The sequence below is a fragment of the Cydia strobilella genome, chromosome 17, assembly GCF_947568885.1.
Source record: "Cydia strobilella chromosome 17, ilCydStro3.1, whole genome shotgun sequence".
NCBI lineage: Eukaryota > Metazoa > Arthropoda > Insecta > Lepidoptera > Tortricidae > Cydia > Cydia strobilella.
Window position 1 is genome coordinate 11,279,255 of NC_086057.1, and position 23,382 is coordinate 11,302,636.

The following is a 23,382-nucleotide window of genomic DNA, read 5'->3' on the forward strand; positions in this document are numbered from 1 at the left end:
CCTACATTCAAACTTGTTAAGTAGATTGTTTAGGTTGGTGCCTCGAAGGCGCCAAGTTGTCGTCTAGGTCCAACGCGGCTGTCTTCACAGGGCAAGAAATGACCACCCAGTGTCTCTTTAGCGTCTATCCTACCATCAAACTTATTAAGTAGATTGTTGGGTGTCTCGCAGACGATCTCGCCGTCGAAGGCGCCCAGTTGTGCGTCGTCCTGGCTCATCGCGGCCGTCTCCAAAAGGCACTGACGACATTTTAAATTTGTCTCCCTGTAACAAAACAAAAGTTTAAATAGACAGTTAAAGCGGGCATCATCGCCTTTAAAGTTTACAGACAAAAAGCGATTGTAACGATCGCATAAAGGTTTAATAATTTATCATCAACGAAAATAAAAAATAAGTTAAATTTTAATTCGCCTACAATTTAGTCAATTGGCATTGCGTAACTAAAACTTATACAATTTCATTTAATTCGATTTTTAACTTTTTTATCGGCAATGAAATAACACACCTAGTATCGTCATAAGTCATTACGGTATTATAAATGCACAAAGGTATTAATTACTTTATTGTTTAATAAATTCTAGAATATACAATGCTTAAACCGGGTTTCTTTAGTAGAAATTATACGTCTAGTATCGTCATAACAAAGATAGATATAACTCCGTAATAGATGGATACAGTCTAAGGAAAAAACGTGCCTCGAAAATCAAGAAAATTTGATTCTCGTTCAGAGGGCGCTACTAGTTTTGGCCTACAGTCGTATAGATGGCGTTGACGGTTTCGTTTGTTTTTCAACAATTTTAACGCATATGAGTGAAAGAACATGGGTCAAAATCATAAAAATAATCAATGCAAATAAAAAAAATCATTTATCTATGTTTAAATACATTCTATCGTATTTTTATAAATCTTCATTTTTAGTTTTAAAGTGTGTCGACAGATGGCAGTGAATTTACTGGGGTTACAAAATTTACTATGACAGTACCGCTCTAGTATAAGTTACTCTACGGCCATAATCAATGCACAAAGGTGGTAATTACTTGATTGGCGTAATTGCTATTACCACCACTTGGCGCTATAGTGTCAATCAGGGCTCGCGGTCGAATCCGTGTTTCGTTTACACGTTTCGAATACCCGTTTCCGAATAATACGTAAACGGTTTTCTGGCCCGTTCCACACGTTTAATTAAGAAACGTGTAGTTAAGACCCGTGTACACGGATAAACGGGTATTCGAAGATACGTATCTTATTTATCCGTGGCTCCGGACACGTCCTTGACGATAGTAGCGAAGGAACGAACGCCAGCTACAAATGAATAGACAAAAGATTCATGACGAGTTTCTGTCATATTTAACCTTGTTCCGTGGGTCATAGAGTCGAAATTCAATAAACGGTTTAGAAACTCCTTTCTTGAGCATGTAGTTTTTGCTTGCAATAGGTATTAAGAGTATTCACGCTTCTTATCAAAGTATAGTATTTTATATAGCACTTTAAATAGCTACTTTTTTTTACGTTGCGGGTTAGCAATATAATATAAAAACCTGCTAGTACCTATTTAAAAAAAATATTAGAACCATCGAGTTCAGTATGTAGGCAGGCAGGAAGTCAAACTAATGTTCGAAATTGGCATTAAGTAAGTATTTATAAAAAAATACAATTTTAACTTGCTTCTTTATTTTAAGTTTAATTTAAGAACATGATATGAAATTGTATTTCTTGTCATATAATGTAGGTAAACCTTATAAAACAAAGTCCCGCGCCGGATCCGTATGTCTGTCTGTATGTTCGCGATAACCAGACCTCACCTATGAATGAAGTTTTTCTTTGGGAATGTTTATGTGTATATTTTGTTAAGGTTTTGTTTAAATTGGTAGAAATATGACGATGTTTACTAATGAAGTTAGAAAAAATCACGCTGGCTTAATCGAAAACGCTGCCCAATCTATTTGATATCAATGTATGGTGGACTTGTCTCTTTTTCATTGGTCTACAAAAAAGTGCGCCATGGCTGTCTGTCTATATTTTAAGAATAATTAACCCATTATTAACTTCTAAAAAAAACCAGACAAGTGCGAGTCGGACTCGCCCACCGAAGGCTCCGTACAAATACATCTGTAAAAATTTCAACTGTCTAGCTATCACGGTTCATGAGATACAGCCTAGTGAGTGGTGGCAGATAAATGGACATTGAACTCTTAGTATTATTAGGCTTCCGAAGTGAATACTTGTTACAGAATGTATTTTATTATGCTTGACTCTCCATGCGAAGCCGGGGCGGGTCGCTATAGTTATTAATAAACACTTTAAATCAACTTGATAAAATTGCACCTTCTCAATAAATTCTAATTGTTTTTACTTTAGGTACCTCTTACCACAGTAAAACGCTTTTTAGTGCGGTGCAGCTACAAAACAATTGAAAACATTTTCTTGTGCAGATGTTTTGACCTTATTACAACGACATAAAGCTTGTAATTGGCGGTGACACTTGTGATAATAGTTTGGGAACCTACATGTTTTCGACGATGACAAACAAAAGGATATTGGAAAACAATGGATGGATGGACCACCGGTCGGCAACGTGCGCATTTAAGTTTATTACCTGAACGCTAGTGCGAAAGTGACCAAAGTGAATTATGAATGATTACCAATTTAAAGATCTATCTTAATGTAATTAGCAATATTATCGCAAGTTATCCAAGGTAGTATGGGTTTTTATGGTTCTTGGGTAAAATTACTCGATAATCCCGCTTTTGTGTACCTACTAATAACTTTTTTGCGCCGTTGGCAGGTTTGTTGTTTTCGCAAAGCAGTAATAGTTCCGAGATAAAAATAACCACGAAATAATTAAACTGTTATTTTTAATTAATATTGTATTCTGTCTGCACACCTATTATTAACGAAAATACTATACCATTACGTAATTATAAAAAAAAACTATGATCGATATCAAAATTTTGTAATTAGCTTAGAAGAAATCGGTTTTATTAAATGATATAAATAGTTTAAAATAAAAATTATGTATACCTACTATTAAACATAGGAAGATTAGGAAGATGGCTCAGTACCTATGTTTTATCAATACGGTTAAAAACAATTAAAAAAAAAAAGTAATTGTGCGGTTTTATGAAACCACGATGCAAGTGAAACTTTTTTCGGATTGTAGGCATTTAACTAAAAAAAATCGGAAATTAATTCGATTTACGGTATTAAAATCGCGGTTTTAATCTTAACTTAATAAATTGGGGCGATAGAATAAAAGCTTCACTTTAAAAATCGTACGACAAACGAATTCATCTGAAGTCAACATAATAATAGTGGACCTTGTTACCATTGTACATGGGCTCAAACTGGTTCGGAGTATTCAGACCCGTTCGGAACGGTCTTAAGTACCCGTGTAAACGGAGATACGTGTCTGAGATACGTTTCTTGGGAACGTTCCTTCGAAACGTTTTCGAATCCCGGCGGTTCCGTGTAAACCGGGTTCTTAGTACCGCCGGTCTTAAGAACACGGGTATTCGTATCGGCGTGTAACACGGATACCGGGAGCCCTAGTGTCAATGCATTCAACGGATAGAGGTCATGACATTCAAACAATTTTTCATCCATATTAGTAAATCTATATAGAACTGAAATAAACTGAAGCAGACCAGTCAGCTGCAGAGAAAAGTGACTCCCCCCCCCCCCCCCCCGACCCTGCATAGAAGTTTGTATGCAAAGGTGCTAAGCGAATAGTATTGCTGACTGTACATAGTGAAAAATATATCGAGAGGTTTTATGAACTTCAACTAGGTGGCGCTGTCCTACTGCACATCTGCCGTACATTTTGTATAAATTGTATTGTATTGTATTCTTTATTGCAGATAACAAGATCCATATTACATTAAAATCACGAGCACAATTAAAATACCAATAAATAGGTACATGAAAACAAATCTTAAAATTAAATTAAATTAAAATTTCCGTCATTAAACAAATAAATCAAATACATAAATAAATTAAATAAATTCTAGGCTTGAAAATACAGTGATTATATATTATCTACCAATGAGCAGTCTACATCTAATTCCTAATAGCGGTCACCTTTCTAACATATATTATTGGAAATTAGATAATTATATACAGCTGTTTGGAATATTAGAAACAAGAGAATCACTGTTTTTTTATGCCATGCAACGTTTGGCGTAGCGTGTGGCGACAACGTTGAGCAACTTTATAGAAACTTGTCAAAAGCTCATGTTTGAAATCCAGGTACAAAACAAATAGTGCCATAACATAACTGTCACAACCGCTCCACGATATATTCGTCATCTCTGTATGTCTGTCTACTCCATAATAATTATTTTGTGTATAGTAAATATGTAATAGCTTAGTGCTAAAACCTGCCACATAGTAATATACAAGTAATCAAGCTGAAAGCATATTACGCGAGTAGGGAAAATCTCTAGCCGCCCGCCATAAAGTATGCATACAAGATTGCGGATTGACGAAGGTCACGCAATGGCTTGCTTGTAAGTGAAGCGTTGAAACAGGAAAACTTAATAACAAAGAATACAGATGAAGTATTAATAGTACTAATAGGGTAGTTGACAAATTTTTACTAGGTATCAGGTTTGTTTTCGATGATAAAATGTCTGTATGGGACCCGTTGCCTTAAAGCAATACAAAAGTCACAAATGATGATCAAAGTCTGGCACCCGCACTTTACTGACGAAACGCTCCTACTAAGAAAATGGCAATACATCGTGACGTTACGATACTTACGATGTAACGTCGCTATTGCATAGAAACCGTTTCGATGTATGTAAAACAATGAATGCGGTGCGATTTTGTCGGTGAAATGTTGCGTTTATGAGTTATTCTGTGGTTTATGTATATTGTTGCTGTACAATATTATTTTTAATAAACTGTAAGGACACAGAATAACTAATAGTACTGTAAGGAATCGAATGGTACCAGTCGTTTGGATCGAGAGTTGTAGTAGGTGGCGATCACAATAGATCAGGGATGGTCGCACATAGGCTTTAGAGCCTTATATAGCCCCTAACACAAAGAAGAAGAAGAAGAAGAAGGAATCGAATGGTACCATTATTTTTTTCCTTTTTGGATGTTTAAAAAAAAAACTACAATTTTGAACCTATGAGGTCTTGTATTTCTTTATTATACCCATATTTATTTCAAGTTTTCACTTTATTGTGACAAATTAATTGCTCATTTTCTATCTTAGTATATTGAACTATAGGTAGATTTAGTTACAGAATTCAACATGTGTCAACAACCCTATAGTAAGGATAATCACGCTAAATAGAATTGCACGAGAACAAAATAACGTGTACCTACTAACCTGTAAAAGTAGTTTTATTTAGTCATTTCATTAGTTTACAAGAATAGGTTTTCTTACACCTATTCTTGTAAACTAATGAAAGGACCCTTTATCAGAAATTTCGTAATTGACCCGAATGTTCCTATGGTTCGCGGTTAGAACCCCGGCTTGTATGAGTTTTTCGAAACTTATGTACAGTCGAAGTCAAAAATAGCGATCAAGACAAATGGCTCATAAATATGTGAATTTTACTGCCATCTATCGACACAAGATTAAAATGTATAAAAATAAAAACTAAACTAAAAACTAAAAATAAAAATGTATAAAAATATCAAAAAATGTATACATATACAGGGATGGCTAAAAAATAAGTGCATTCCCGTTGCCAGGGAGGTTTTGGGATTATACTTAGCAACTTTTACTATGGGACCAACCACGAAATCGCGAAAAAAAATTTACCCTCCCATGCTCCCATACAAAATGGACCAGCCAAAATTTATGAAACAGCCAAATTTTTTTTCGCGATTTTGGGGTTAGTCCCATAGTAAAAGTTGCTCAGTATAATCCCAAAACCTCCCTGGCAACGGGAATGCACTTATTTTTAGCCACCGTGTATATATGGATAAATGATTTTTAATTTGTACCTATTTATTATTTTTATATGATTTTGTTACGATGTGTTAAAATTGTTAAATAACAAACGAAACCGTCAACAGTGTCAACACCATCTAGCCGAGAAGAGGCCAAAGGTGGTAGCGCCATCTATGCGAGAATGAAATTTTCTTGCTTTCCGAGGCACGTTTTTTCCTTAGCCTTTATTCATCTTATACGGAGCTATATATGTCTTTGATACGAGTAATGTCAGTTCATGCTAAACGTGACGCGCCTGAAGTATTTAAAATTAAGTACAGTCAGCAAAATTATTAGTTTAGTACCACCTGTATACAAATATGTATTGTATGCAGGGGTGCTAAGCTGAAAGTTTTGCTGACTGTACATTAGTGTACCTACGACCTACATGAAATGAGCGGGAAATATGTAATAATTGGGAGGAAAAAAGGATTGTCGCACTATTACTGATAGTTGTATACTTGATCAAGTATACAACGCGTTGCGTGTACGTAATGAACGAACACTGTTTATGTATGCTATTTTGCTATTTATCACTTGTGCAGTTGTGCACGTGCACTAAGTTGCTGTTAACATGTCGCAACTATACGACACCTATATTTTATTTATCGCTGTACAGACGGGATTCCCCTGAGAGCGGTAGCACTTCAGTCCTGTTATTGGCTGAGATCGTTGGCAGTTGGCACAAACCCGGCAAGACAGTTTTTATACATAACTATGTAATGTACATACACTATAATATATTGACTGGTTGTATGTAAACATTGATTTTCTGCTATTCACCATTATATTATCTGCTATAACCAATCCTTTTTTGTACAAAAGTGTTTATTACTTACTTTGTGTGTCATCCACCGAAACTAATCAACTCTTCTTTAACATGACATTTTCGCCGACTCCGAAAAGGTTTTATTGCAAAAATCCTGTGTCGGATTAGAGTTTTTGCATACGTTTTACCTGTGTAAATAATTTGCCTCACGTTACCTCGGGATTAAGGTGTTAATTGTGAAAAAAATATTCCGCAGTGCAAAGTGAACTGTGAACAGTCATTTGTCATTTAAAACCACAGTCAAACCGCATGACAAACGTAACTCTGTTAGTCACTGTAAACATGTACAGTGCGTAGTAAAACATACATTGTACAGGGTCTCATTGCGCATTTTTATTAGTGTAGGCCCTACTATTTCATGGAATTCCTGCCTATTTTTTCTACCGAAGGTAGAGACATTAATGTTATAAGCATAAGCTGCCCGCATTAGTTCAGCCCACGCTAATTAAGTCGTAAAAAAACTACGCAAAAAGAAGTTAATTAACATGTTCAACGAACGGTTTGCTTTTGTTATCTACAGAGGGAAATTAGAAGTTTATCTTCTTTACGTAACTAAGTTACAGTAAAAATATAATTTACTAGTTAATAGAGAGCGGGATCACACAGAGTTTATTTCTAAAAAGCCATACGCTACCCACCTACATAAAGTTTTTATCTGTTAGACTTAAAGGTCATCTATTATTTTTTTGTTTGACTTGTCAAGTTTGAGTATAATGATATGGACAATACGGAACTAAGAATAAATGCAAATTACAGTAAAAAACGTAACTATCTAGAAAAAGCGATAACATAAAAGCGGCTACTACGCGTGGTTGCCTGGCTCATCGTATGTAGAAGTCACACGGTTTAACTGTAGCTGATACAAAATTTGAGACTTATTTATTATAGCCCGTCATGTATAAGCGAAATTAAAAAAAATTAGGCCTGAGCACACCGGACGCGTCCGCGTGGACTTGCGCGTTATTGTATTATACAGATCCTTATGAGAGACGGCACACCGCTTGCGTGACGTGTGCGGGCACGGCTCCAACATTTTACGCGCACGTACATATCAAAATGTATGCAGGGGAGTTAAGATTATAGTATTGCTGACTGAATATGTCTACGCACACGCAGCCGGTGTGCTCTGGCCTATACACATTCCTAATATGAACACTTACCCATCCAACTCAGCAGTCTCAATGTAGCAGAGCCCATTGGGCTCCGAGCTGCTGAGCAGCAGGATGTCGGCGGCCACGAACTGGTCGTTCTCCAGCCGGATGACGTCTCCCACCTGAACAGACGCCCACTTCTCTTCCACCAGCTTGCCATTGCGCAGCGTCTTCGCGCGCCGGTGATTCACTTGGGAATCGTTTTGGTGACGTTGCTGTAAACAAAATAGTACGTTATACAAGGTTATATATGTAAGGTTGGAATTCCATCTGTCCAATTTCTTGGTCCAATGTGCATTGCGAATCACTCTCTCACTAAGCAAAATGTGAGACGCAAATACACATTGGACAAAAAAATGGGCAGGTGGAATACCACCCTAAGACGGAAAAGTCGTTCTCGATTGTAGTTATATTTTTCGACTAGGCTCCTGACCAGGCAAAGCTAATTGCTGTCAGCGTCAATTGTACTATTAGGGTTAGAGTAAATTAAATGAGAAATAATGATCGTACATACTCAATACTTCATACTTTCATTTGAAAAATAAACGTCATTCAAATAACTCGCAGAAATAATCACAGCTATTCCCAAATTAATAAATGTCCTTGTAACATTGACACCTTATTGAATCGGCCTTGTGTCCTAGTTTTCCAAATAAACGATACCTTCCCGATTAACCCGATATATTTACAGGTATCTATTGGCCAAGCGATTCGGGACAAGCTTTTGACCTCAGAAGCTCCGTTTCGGACAAAGGTAAATCAGGTATGAAGGTCGCAGTCCGCGGACATCTGCTCGATAACTCACAGCCACTTACGTAATCACTTAGCTATGGACTACGTTAAAACTAGAAAGGCTAATTTACGTACTAATGATTTTTGAATGGTAGGGTACAAAGTTACTAACAACACAACTGTTAAGGTTAATTGTAAGTTATTTCTGTGACAGACAATACATTGACATATGATGTACATGTTGATATAAGACAGTTAGAAGTATACAGCTAACAGGTACTTAGCAAATGGGGACACAAGTAAACTCAAAGAAAGAAGTGTGGTATTTATAATGTATACTCGTATATCTTATCGATTATGTATTGAGTGCTTTACTTGATTTCCACATAATGCTGCATTTATAACAATCTGTGATCTATGTACTTCATAAATAAAAACACAAGACTACAAAACACCCATTGTCCAGCAGATATTATGTTGTATTAGGTGGTACTTAGTGCATTTGTCCTTCCGAGAAATAGTAGTTTAAAAAAAAAAACAGTAAAAAAACCGGCCAAGTGCGAGTTGGACTCGCGTTCCAAGGGTTCCGTACATTACACAATTTAAACAATGTATTTTTTTATGTGAAACGTGAGTGAAATGTCTTTAAAATACCCGTAGGGTTCGGATCAAAAACTAAGTAATTAAGTCCGACACGCTTGACTGCACATTTCTAATAGGTTTTCCTGTAATCTGTAGGTTTATATCTATTTTGTGTATTTTTTTCAACATTTTAGACCCAGTAGTTTCGGAGATAAAGGGGGGAATGGTCATTTTTTGCCTATTTTCTTGAATAATTTCTAAATTATTTATCCTAAAATTATAAAAAAAATATATATTTGAGATTCTCGCAATGAGCTCTTTCATTTGAAACCCGATATAGTTTGAAAAACTTTATTTTTAATTTTCTCATTTACCCCCCAAAAGTGGCCCCCATGTTTAAAATTCATTTGTTTACGTTACATGTCCGTATTTGGGTCACAAACATACATATGTATACCAAATTGCAACTTAATTGGTCTAGTAGTTTCGGAGAAAATAGGCTGTGACAGACGGACAGACGGACAGACAGACGCACGAGTGATCCTATAAGGGTTTTTTCCTTTTGAGGTACGGAACCCTAAAAAGGGTTTGAAAATTCACCTTCGCCAAAAATTTTAACTTGCCATTTCTCTCGTTACGGAATAGCTATAAATCTGCCTATTGCAATATTATTTGTCTATGTCCGCGGTAGGAACTTTGTCTAATAGATCGATTGTTATAAAGTAATTTCCGGAACAAAACGTAATACTGACGTGCTAAATTGCTAATGTTTATATTCACGGTTCACTGACTGACGATGTTTGACGACTGACTCACCCTCGACTTATAGATAGTTAGACTAATGCGAATGACTAACTGATATTGTATTAGTGAATATGGCGTGACGTACGCGCAGGATGTTGAACCAAATCTCATGCGGCCTGTACGTACCTATATACCTATTTGTGAAGGCGAGCCTATTAATGATGTTTTAAGTTGCTACTTTTGTAAGTTATAAAATCATGTGTGTTGGTTTTATTATCATTATTAAAATATCAGAAAAATATGGTATACCGTAGGTTTAGAATATAAATTGACTTTATAGACAACACGTAATGTGGCATTACCTATTCCGAAAAACGACGCCGTCACATATATAAAATATGCAGCTGCATGCTGGCAGTTATGGTGTACTGTATGGTTGGTTGGACTGTATTAAAGTGACAAATAAAAACTACATGTAGCACGGATTTACGAGGGCGGTTTGAGTAATGAGAGGGCATAGAAGTAACGCTTATACCTAATCATTTGTTATGTAACACGTGGCCGTAGTTTCTGTGAGTCGTATTTATTCGTATAAAACCATATTCGGTCTCCTATACTTTGATGTCATATAAAAATATATAAATAAAACTGCAAGACTTTCATCTTCTTCTTCCTTCCTCGCGTTATCCCTGGGGTCCGCTTGGCAACTAATCCCAAGAATTGACGTAGGCACGAGTTTTTACGAAAGCGACTACCATCTGACCTTACAACCCAGAGGGGAAACTAGGCCTTATTAGGATTAGTCCAGTTTCCTCACGATGTTTTCCTTCACCGAAAAGCGACGGTAAATATCAAATGATAATTCATACATAAGTTCCGAAAAACCTCATTGGTACGAGCCGGGGTTTGAATTGAACTCGCGACCTCCGGATTGAAAGTCGCACGCTCCTACCGCTAAGCCACCAGCGCTGACTTTTTCATCTATTCCCTATTATAGCGCGGTACAGACTTCACTTCAGGACGGTTTGCGGCTTCGGCTCACATCTTAACCCACAACCATTGGCCTTTCTTGCCTTATCTTATCTTATATAACTATTGCATGAAATACTATAAAAAGATTGACTACATCGCGTATATTGTATGTTTTTGACGAGTCGATAAAGTAGACCTTAAGGTTTTGTTACTGTTTGCCTTTGGTATTAAAAATTTAAGAGATGTTTAATATAAAATTTGTGCCAAGTGAAGCCCACCTAAAGATAACGCGTCGTCCTTGGTAACTATGCAATACAATGGGGTTGCTCTACATGCAGTAGGTAGTTTCCATCGCACATTGCAACAGTCGATTGACTGTGCATGAATCACGGAATGATAATTGCAGCTTATAAAGAAGTGGATCATTCCATTCTGCGATAATGATCATACTTATTACGTTAGTGACGCAAACACGCTATAAGAGTATATCTACATTTCGATCAGTCTATCTTTGATCAAGTGCCAATTGTAATTTATACACATACCTCACTCTGCAAGTATCACCCTCAGACCTACCTGCACTACAAGCTTCTTTACCTGCTCTCAAATTGTGTTAATATTTGTAATTGAATGAGTACCTAAAGGTTTTAAGCGTGGTGTGTGTTAAAAATGTTGACTGGCAATGCTTTTTGATTAAGGCGGTTCCCTGAGCCAGAAGGCGCAAAATCTCCTTATATGATCATATTTTTCTAAGAGACGTTGATATTCGTAGACGTGGGAAAAATGTATGTAGTTCTTGATCATATTATCTTTAATTTATAACCTTCCGATACAAGAATTATGACACTTCCCTTGATACAATTAATTCCCAAAGTAACCTCTAACTAGGACTTTTAATCCAACTTTACTCGGTTATTTATTATGTGACACTATAAACAAAAAAAGCGGCAACAAAAATACATCATCTGTGAAAATTTCAACTGTCTAGTGATCACGGTTCATGAGATACAGCCTGGTGACAGACGGATAGACGGACGGACTTAGTAACAGGGTCTCGTTTTTACCCTTTGGGTACGGAACCCCAAAAAAGATCCAATATAATTGATCAAAGATTATAGTTTTCTCCTTATTTTCATTTTCCTATCATATAGCGGAAGCCGCTCGACCCCAATTTCAAAGGAATACCGCAAATCGATGTACAGGTTAGCCATTTGGCACACACATACTAGAGGCCAAAACAAAATTTTTGACCCGCAGTTCCTAAAAAAATTTCGCTGCGGGGGAGTGGTAAAACATTATTTTTTTTGTATGGAAAAAAAATTTTTTTTTTCCAAAACCTATCGAGTGTGGTATCATACGAAAGGGCTTTTTGAGGCGATTCTAAAAATATATCACATCATTACATTTAGGGCATTTTTTTAAATTAAAACAAAAATAATTTTCGAAACATACCAAGTATGGGCTCATCCAGACACGATATGGCTGATTTTTTTTTTGTACAATATACCACAAATGATACATGATATCCTCATGTCTAACCCCAAGAAAGCAATTTTGAAAATAATATCATTAGCATTTTTTTTTTTTTCAATTTTACAAAGTGACACAGTTCTACTTAAATACCTATTTCACGAGACTTATGGAACTATACTGCAGATACGGTACATATTAAACATAAAATGATACGTAATATCCATATATCGAACGGGAAATACCTCTTTAACCCTTTAACTGCGCCTTTTCATCGGTTGGTATAGTTTGTTTTGTTTTTGACACAAAATATCAAGATTGTATCCTTCAGGTACGATATATGTACCTTACTGATTTCTTTTTGAACAATATACCATAAGTAATACGTAATATCTTGATATCTAACGCCAATACAGCAATTTTGAAAATAATTTCTTTAAGAATTTTTTAAAATATTTTTCATGTGTATAATTTTTCAATATTACAGTATTGAGAAATTAAAAAAAAAATCTAAATGAAATTATTTTCAAAATTGCTTTCTGAAGGATACAATCTTGATATTTTGTGTCAATAACTAAACAAATTATACCAACTGATGAAAAGGCGCAGTTAAAGGGTTAAAGAGGTATTTCCCGTTGGATATATGGATATTACGTATCATTTTATGATTAACATGTACCGTATCTGCAGTATAGTTCCATAAGTCTCGTGAAATAGGTATTGAAGTAGAACTGTGTAACTTTGTAAAATTGAAAAATTAAAAAAAAATTGCTAATGATATTATTTTCAAAATTGCTTTCTTGGGGTTAGACATGAGGATATCACGTATCATTTGTGGTATATTGTACAAAAAAAATCAGCCATATCGTGTCTGGAGGAGCCCAAACTTGGTATGTTTCGAAAATTCTTTTTGTTTTAATTTAAAAAAAATGCCCGAAATGTAATGATGTGATATATTTTTAGAATCGCCTCAAAAAGCCCTTTCGTAACACTCGATATGTTTTGGAATTTTTATTTTTTGCATACAAAAAAAAAAAGTTTTACCACCCCCCGAAAGCCGCAGCGAAATTTTTTTAGGAACTGCGGGTCAAAAATTTTGTTTTGGCCTCTAGTATGTGTGTGCCAAACGGCTAACCTGTACATCGATTTGCGGTATTTTTATACGAACGGGTTATACTAATAGTTATTACAAAAATAATCTGTCAGCTGTCAACACAATACTTCCACCAAAAAAATATAACCTATTCATAACAAGATTACAATGTTCTAATCACCCTCTCGATCTTTGAAATTGTTTCTATTTTTAAAGCAAATTTCCTAGCTAATAGATCAGTCCATAGTATGTGTCGAATTAGGTGGAGGCCCTTCCGAAGTAGGCTTTGACAACGGCGAGGGCACTCCAATTAGCCGCAAGGAGCTAGGCTGCGATGGCGGTCTGCAAGATCGGCTCCGGGGAGCATGGGAGATTTTTGCTACATTTTTAGACAGACTATCAATGTTCTATGTATGTTGAAGATCGTTTTTCTAGATTATTCTAGAACATGGGTCGTCAAACCACGGCTCGCGAGCCTTACGCGGCTATTTGGTTGGACCTATGATTGCGGCTCTGAAAGATATACCAGCCAACTGTTGTGGTTATTTGACATTCCTAAAACTGATGATTTACCAAACCCTGTTCTACTTAGAATAATCGTTTGAATATTAAATATACCCTCTACCGTGCGATTATCTATAGTTAAGCCCTATCACCATTATACACCAGGGTATTTAATTAAAGTAAATATTTATTATTATGTATTTAGTTCAAAACCATGTTAAAGTCGTGGAACGTGTTTATTTCCTGTACCAAATATCGATAATCACTTAAATTTGTGCATTTCCAGACGCTGTTGTTTATTTTAGTAGTGTGAATTTACAATCAATGCAGAGTACCTACTTGTATGCCAAATGCTAACTAAAGCAATAAAACTGAAACATCGATATGTGATATCTATGTGCGTGTTTCTGACGCTTTCAATATTGTTGTATGTGTTGTTACAATTCAAAGCACCATTAACACATTCAATGCCGAAAACCCGACTATCGGGTATTTTATGGTTTCGACTTTCGTTCCCAGGCCGGACGACCCGGTAGTCGGGATCGTTGTACTACAGCTTTATATGACTAAATTTTTGTGGCCTTGCGCGGATATCTTGTGTGGGTGGTAATGAATGTGTTAAAAAAATTGCTATTGTATATCCTATTTTAATTAAATTGCACTCTTAATCTCTCTTCGCAGGACCAGACACAGGGAGTAAAGAAGTTAACTACTTATTCGTTAAAGTCACAGCACGATGGATCAACTTACGAAGTCGTCGTAGGCGTCCTTGACGGCAGTGAGTGCGAGTACGCCGATGAGCGGGATGGCAGTGGTGATGGGCGTGAGCGACGAGATCGCGGGGATCAGCTGCAGCACCAGCAGGCACAGGAAGTAGAAGTTGGCTAGCCGCTGAAACTGCTCCAGCAAATTCAGCGGCAGGAACGTTATGATCGAATACTTCGATGTTTTGATGTAGTTGTTCTGGAACAAAGCAGTGAACAGTCAGTCGTATCTAAATACTTTAAACTTTAAAGAAATGTTGCTTTGGCACGCGACGGACCATATCGTCTCACTCATTGTTCTATTGTAATCTATTTAACTTTATATACCATACCTTCCTGTGCCATATGATGCCATATGCATAACAGTGAGTAAAATAATACAAATTCAATATTTTGAATAGTAGTAGCCAAAACATTAAAGTGTAAGTAGTGCGCATTAGTATGTGTAACGACTAAGGATATGTGTGGATTGTTTGGTGTGAAATGAGCAAATTTGCATTTAAGTGTGCATATTATTTTTTATTTCAAAGAAAAAGGGGAGGGTAATTTTCGTGGACTAAGAATGTTCAAAGCACCACTATTTTCGGAATGTAGGTTTCTGTTCAGTTCAAAATTGAGTCAATAACATAGTAGAGTACAATGTGCTCGAGTTTTTTAGGGTTCCTTACCTCAAAAGGAAAAAGAAAACGGAACCCTTATAGGATCACTCGTGCGTCTGTCTGTCCGTCTGTCACAGCCTATTTTCTCCGAAACTACTGGACCAATTAAATTGAAATTTGGTACACATATGTAAGTTTGTGACCCGAAGATGGACATGTAACGTAAACAAATTAATTTTAAACACGGGGGCCACTTTTACGGGGTAAATGAGAAAATTAAAAAATAAAGTTTGTCAAACTATATCGTGTTACATATCAAATGAAAGAGCTCATTGTGAGAATCTCAAATATATTTTTTTATAATTTTAAGATAAACAGTTTAGAAGTTATTCAAGAAAATGACCATTCCCCCCCCTTTATCTCCGAAACTACTGGGTCAAAAATTTTGAAAACAAATACACAAAATGGATCTTTACCTATAGATCACCGGAAAACCTATTAGAAATGTGCAGTCAAGCGTGAGTCGGACTTAATTACTTAGTTTTTGATCCGACCCCTACGGGTTTTTTAAAGACATTTCACATAAAAAATACATTGTTTAAATTGTGTAATGTACGTAACCCTTCGTGCGCGAGTCCGACTCGCACTTGGCCGGTTTTATTTAAATTGAAACAGGAGCTTTCATAATTTTAGCAGTGTTTCTCATATCTAAGTATCTAGTAAGTATGGGATATGTTTATGTTTTATTTATTTTACTTTAAAATAGGAAGCAACGGAAATGACATAACAACTATAAATGATAATCAAATTACAACAAAAGTAAGGTGTTTCCGAGATACTCCGAATCAATCAATGAATTGACCTCGTCATAATTGCTAAGCAACATTCGTCCTCAACAACAAAAGCTTCAGCTTTATTTATAGTTCTATTAATTATTAGTTATAGCTTTTTTCGAATGCAGCCATTTACAATTGTATCTCTTTGTTGACTTTATACCTATACATCAAAGACTGCGCCTCTATGATTTACCTAATAACATTTCGTGTGTGAAGTGACAATCTAATTTACTAAAAGCGAATGAAACAAAGGAGCCGACAGTGCCGTGAAAGAATAATACGGCTGCATTTTGTGTGTGATATAACTGATATAATATAAATAGACTTACAGCGTAACGGAACTGGGCATTGTATTCCCTATTGTTAGCTTTGATTCTCCGTTCATTCTCTGAAACAAGAAAACAGATACATTGTTAATAAATAGCTACGTTAGATATCAAATTCATTAATAACATTAAAGATCTGTGTAGTTAAAAATAAGAAGGGCCATAATGTGTGTAAAAAGTTGTACACAGTTAAGATTTTTATGTATATCGTCTATATAGATGCTTAACTTCTACTATACCTACACCAGACATACTACGTAAATTTAAGACTTATACATATACGAGTATCTAATAAGTGGGAGTTCATACATTTACAATGCTAAATTTTAATTACAACAAACAGTTTTTATATTTATTATATTCAGGATCATAATACAGAAAAAAACCTATGTGGAAAGGCTGAATGCTGTTTATTCGACAGAAACACAAAATGCCTCGTGTATGAACCTGCAAAAAATTCTGCAAGGAATATTTTCAGGTGTTATATTTTGGCCTGTTTCATTGTAAAACGGAAAACGGGCAACTTATTATATCAAATTTTGATATATTACGGGATATTTAAAACAATCGACGTAGACAAATACAAGTATATAATAAATACTTCTATAGATGTTATGGATCAACTCTCAGGGAAGTGGTAGCAAAAGCCTTGTAAATGGGTATAAATTAAAGGATACATTTACCCACATACAACGCGCCAAGGTGTCTGACACCTAAATAGCGCGCTGCAGCAAAAGATGTACTTATTGGGCTTCTTCAGCTCACATTTAACTTGCATTTTGTTATGTGTTCTTTTCTATCTATAGTGTCTTATGAAACCGCGGAAATGGGTTGCATAACTTAAAAAAAAATCACAAATGGATTTATGAATCGAAATACAATACAATAGAATACAAATACTCTTTATTGCACACCTCATTACAGAAAACAATATTGCTATTGTAAATAAATCTTTCTTTACAGTTTCATCATATATACCAAAACTAGTACCAAGATAACTATTGCGCTAAGATGTACAAGACGAACAGACAGACATAAGATCAATTCAAACATTCAAACGTATCATACGCGCTCAAACTATCGTGAGACATATTTCAAAATATTTATCAGTACGGCAAAAAGCGGAGTGAGTAAAAACCGTACTGATAAATATTTTTCCCCTCACTAGCTCGGAAAGTTGTCTTTTATCCTTCAATACAAGCGGGGAAAAACGCGTTTTATCCACTAGTGGGGAAAGTAATTTGACCTTGGATGGAGCGTGTTTAAGTAGCTTGACAGATAACAAAACGTAAATCGTTTATGATAATGATTCGTTCGATATTAATTATCATTAAATAAATGGTTTGAGAATCTAATGAAAAATACCAAATTTAGCTTTATTTAATGATTTTAAGTCATAAACCTTAAAATTCCATAAGAAACGTTTGTTTTTTATAATGATGTTAAATATAATTCTGAATGCACAAGTTGAGTCGATGCAATTTCAAAACGCATCGTTGACATTTCATACGTCAGAAATGTCAACATTAGGGATGTACCGACTAGTCGCCGACTAGTCGGGAAAGCCGACTAATCGGCCACATTTGTAGTCGGCGATTAGTCGGCGACTAGTCGGCCAAAATGGCCGATTAGTCGGCCTATTCTTAATTACAGAAAAAACAGGACATAAACGATATAAACAGCGAATATCAAATGATAAATATCTATTTGGGTTGCGTACGAAATGTTTTGTACATACACAATTATTATTATCGTAATGTCGTCGCAGACCGTATCATATTTTGTATTTGGTTGCATTTACGAAAGTAAGTAATATGAATTATAGGTAATTTTATTTCTATTACTTGAGGTGTCTTTAATTAAGCTGCTAGGTAGGACCTACCAACCTTACAAAACGCGGGTCTCATAAGGAAATTCTATATCACTCAAGCCGCAGAGGAATTATTACTGTTATGAGTAATGGCGGAGCACAATGCTTCTACAGCCTATGGTCACTGGGGATGGTAATAAATAGTTGAATTGTTATTCCACACGACCAGTCGTTAAGTCTTTACATCGGCAGGAAACATCTTTCAATTAGTAATTTGATAAATATCGCGACGCAAATGGTTTTTGCTGTGTTGGACCAGGTAGAAAATAGTGAATTTTTATCGCGGTAGACCCGTTAATATCATTAAATATGTGTACAAAACGCGAGAGTTTAGTGTTACATAATAAGACAAAGTTATTGCAGTGAAAATCCCTATGTAAACTTTATAGAGAAAGTAATGATTACGGATTCGGCCGACTAGCCGACTAGTCGGCCGACTAATCGGCCACCTGAGCGCCGATTAGTCGGCCAGTCGGCTAGTCGGCCAAATCACTAGTCGGTACATCACTAGTCAACATTGTCGACCAATTTTTTTTTAAAAAACTTTTCTCACAGACTCGCGTAAAAATACACAACTTCCAGAGTTTTCTGTTATAATATCGTAAAGAAATGAGTAATTCCAGTGATGAAGATGATCTAACGCCTGTGGATGTTGCATTTTCCTCGCTATAGTGAGGTGAAAAGTTTTGTGTTATACACGGGCGCAAATGTATTTTACTTCTCGTGTGTTGAAAAACTCGCTATGCTCAGGATTCTATTTTAGAACCACTCGCTTCGCTCGTGGTTCACCTATAGAATCCTTTCGCTTGCTTGTGTTTCAATTCTACACTCGCGGGTAAAATACAACTTTGCACCCTTGTATAACAAATAACTATTGTATCATACGCGCGTACATGTCACTAGTACTTCTTTAGACATATATTGAAGCAAGCGAGACGCACGAGCAATTTATAAAAAAATACATTATTTTGAAATAAAAATGTAAGTTTCCATTGGCCTGCATGGCTAAAGTATAAGGATTTATTTTTGACTACGGAAGTACGGAATCCTAGAAACTGTAAATACAATTAATGCGGGTGATTAAATCAGTAAATATTGATCCGGTCTACAAATATTTTCAAGTTGCTGTTATTAGCCGGGTCCACACACGCGCGCGCCGCCTCGGCCGAGGCACGTCTACAGTCTACACCGGCCGTTTTATACGCGAGGAAATTTCCTCGCGCGTATGCTCGCCCTGTGTGGACCTGGCTATTGACGACTGGTCTGGCCTAGTGGGTAGTGACCCTGCCTGTGAAGCCGATAGTCCTGGGTTCGAATCCCGGTAAGGGCATTTATCTCAAACATACAATCAGACACCCTAATAACCAATTGTTCAATACCTCAGGGGTCAGTTTTGGGATGTATCCTGTTTTTAGTTTATATAAATGATTTGCCCAAAATTACAAAACACACTTGCATCATGTTCGCAGATGATGTGTCCCTCTTGTTAAGAAGTCCCATAAACCATAACTTTCAAAGTGATATCAACGAAACTTTAGCAGAAATTAGGAACTGGCTAAATGAACATAATTTGGAACTTAATATGAGCAAATCCAAATTAATTCAGTTTCACCCGTACCAAAAAGAAGATTTAGATTTATCGGCAACGTCAAAAGAACTTGGCATCGAAGAGGTTAGTTCATTCAAACTATTAGGACTAAACATTGACACGAATTTAAATTGGAAAACGCATATTGAAGAGGTCAGGAACAAACTATCACGTTTTTTGTTTGCGTTAAGTGTACTAAAAAGGAACACAAGCGTAGAATGTGCACTTTCTGCATATTACGCATATGCCTACGCATGGTTGCGGTACGGAGTAATCTTATGGGGGAATAGCACAGACGTCGAAGATCTATTTATCGCACAAAAAAAATGCGTACGTGTTATAGCTAACATCCGACAACCAGAAAGCTGCCGACCACATTTTACTAACCTAAAGCTTCTTACTTTACCTTGTATTTACATACTGGAGGTTGGACTATTTGTAAGAAAACATATATCTGACTTCCAGTACGTCAAAAGCGCGCGTCGAAATAGACAACTAGTTCTCCCAGAACCTAAATTAGCCATATATAAAAACGGGCCACATTACCAGTCAATAAAAATATATAATAAAATCCCAGACTATATTAAAGAAGTTGAAACGTATAATATATTTCGAAACAAACTGAAATCGTGGTTAATTGATAAATCATTTTATTCATATCAGGAATTTATGACATCTGATAACGAATAAGTATTAATTTCTACTTTACTAAAAATAACTTTATTGTCTTGATGTAATGGAATGATTTAAAGAATTGACATTATTATTATGCTAAATTACACGCTAGTTATTATGACAGTTTAGCGTTAGTATGACTCACAACAATTTAAAATTCGATTATTGTTATTTTTTATTGACATTACTGCTTATGCTGCTGAAAGTATACGTAGTAAATTGAGATATTAAGCAATAGGTAATATATTTTATAAGGTAATTTTAAGTTTTTAGCTATTAAGGTAAACTTGCTATACCCTATTCAGGGTCCATGTTGTGACAATTTAGTTTAGGATATCATCTGTAATAACATATGGAATGCAATAAATAAATGAATATGAAATGAAATGAAATTTGTGTGATGAGCACAGATACATTTGTTTCTGAGTCTTGGGTGTTTTTTATTTGTATATTCACCACCACCAAACCACCAAAGTGCAAGACGTTAGATACGTCATTACCAAACTTAAATGGAGCTGGGCGGGACATGTTGCCAGACAGAGTGATGGCAGGTGGGCCAAAATGTTAACGGAATGGTGGCCGCTTTCAGACGAAAGGAGTGCCTGGCGTCCGTTGGCTCGTTGGGTGGACGACATTCGGAAGACTGCGGGTCACTTCTGGATGAGATTGACTCAGGACCGGGATAAGTGGCGTACGCGAGGAGAGGCCTATGCTCAGCAGTGGGCGATAGAAGGCTGATATGATGATGATGATGATATTATATATATTGTTGGTCTGAGTACCCACATCACAAGCCTTCTTGAGCTTACTGTGGGACTTAGTCAATCTGTGTAAGAATGTCCTATAATATTTATTTAATTATGATCACGTCCATCAAAAGTTTTACACGTTGATGAAAATCGTGACGAAATATCAATTAAAATGTAATATCAGTATATGTATTTTGTGTAGGGATCAAACACAGACCACCCCCAATGAAAGTAGTTGCAACAAGTCGATAGGAAAACTTTTTATTTTCACTAATAACCATGAGAATGTATTTCTTTGAGCTTCCTTCTATTAGCCATATTTAGGTAATTATTTAATAATTTGATATAAATATGTATTTAAATTTAAAGGTTGTTCAGTGTCTTGCCGAGTGTCTCTCTTATGCACGTGTGCATGTTGTATGGTTTTAGTTTAATTACGATTACCAAATAAATGCGCATAAATGTACTTATTAAAAAGGTACCCGTGTAATCATTTTATAAATAAACAGTCAATAGTCCTTTACTATCTTGTTTGGTAAATAGATCATTATCTCGTGAGCTATAAACGTAATTAAATCCGGCATCATTCTGGGTTTATTTGCGGAGTTTCCACCCTAATTGGGTATTTACATTAATCTTTTGGAAAATGTCAAACAATTAACATTTGAAAAGTTGACATTCACAAACTCACATTTAAGTTTTTAAACTCGCAAATCTTATGAAAATTTAATCACCATCGCGGATTCAACATTTTGCATAATTTTAATGTTATTGAACGTGTCTGTAGAACAAAAAAAAATATTTGTCAAATAAATACCTATTTGTCGTAGAGTAGGTACATTCTCCAAGCACACTGCTTTTGTGTATACACGAAAGAAGAGTGTGTTTATTTGACGCATTTTTATGAATTACTTATCAAGCTAAATTGTTTTATTAACGCCTAGAAGTTAAATTGTGGACTTTAATCATGCTACGTTTTACACGTAGAATCATAATTGGTATGAAAATGTAAAATGTAATTAATATTTATAAATAAAATATTTCATCTATTGCGGCTGTAAATACTCTTAGTAATTTTAGTTTTAGCTACGCAAGCCCAAGGTGATACTAAACGTCCAAAACATCGTTGTGTCTTTCGTTTCAAAACATAATTATTTCTGATGATAGTAGTGATAATAATAATAAATAATAATAATAAATATTATATGACATTCTTACACAGATTGAGTAAGTCCCACGGTAAGCCCAAGGAGGCTTGTGTTATGGGTACTCAGACAACGATATATATAATATATAAATACTTAAATACATAGAAAACACCCATGACTCAGGAACAAATATCTGTGCTCATCACACAAATAAATGCCCTTACCGGGATTCGAACCCAGGACCATCGGCTTCACAGGCAGGGTCACTACCCACTAGGCCAGACCGGTCGTCGGTAGTAAATATCACAAATTTAATGTGGTGCGGATTATTTAAATAAAGCGACGTGTCATGCATGTGATAATAAGTAACAACGTTCCCTATACATATAGGCCGTCGCAGTTACATCGCGAACTGCCTACGAATGTCATTAAATGTACGTGTCCTTATTCATCTTCATAAAGATCAGGAAGTTATTAATGCAAGCTTAAGCTCAAAGCTTTCTAAAGAACGGACATAATACAGGCTATGTCACGAACAGGAGTTATTTCACTTTACTTAGCGAACGCTCAACTCAGCCAAATGAGCCAAATCAGTAAAGAAGTGGCATCTGATTATGAATAGTTGTTACGGATTTTAAGGTCGCAGTTACACTGGTCGAATGAGTATTCAACTCGGCAAGGAACGGGATAGACGGGCAGGGCAGCTCGAGTAATTAGCCGTGCTCTTAAGGCTTTGTTTTGTTTTAGTCGCTTTAAACATGGGTCGCCTTGCTAAGTTGCTAACAACACCCACAAAGAGATAA

The 23,382-nt window shown here is 35.9% G+C and overlaps 1 protein-coding gene across 1 annotated transcript in view; it reads right to left on the bottom strand.

The window, feature by feature from the left end:
• Positions 1-23,382, bottom strand: part of LOC134748772 (probable phospholipid-transporting ATPase IM) — a 62,175-nt gene that overhangs the window by 34,776 nt on the left and 4,017 nt on the right. The window contains exons 2-5 of the mRNA XM_063683551.1: positions 16,553-16,611; positions 14,775-14,987; positions 7,937-8,142; positions 134-264 (exon numbers count right to left, since the gene is read on the bottom strand). Coding sequence (XP_063539621.1) covers positions 134-264; positions 7,937-8,142; positions 14,775-14,987; positions 16,553-16,611 — 609 coding nt within the window. The remainder of the gene's footprint in view (positions 1-133; positions 265-7,936; positions 8,143-14,774; positions 14,988-16,552; positions 16,612-23,382) is intronic.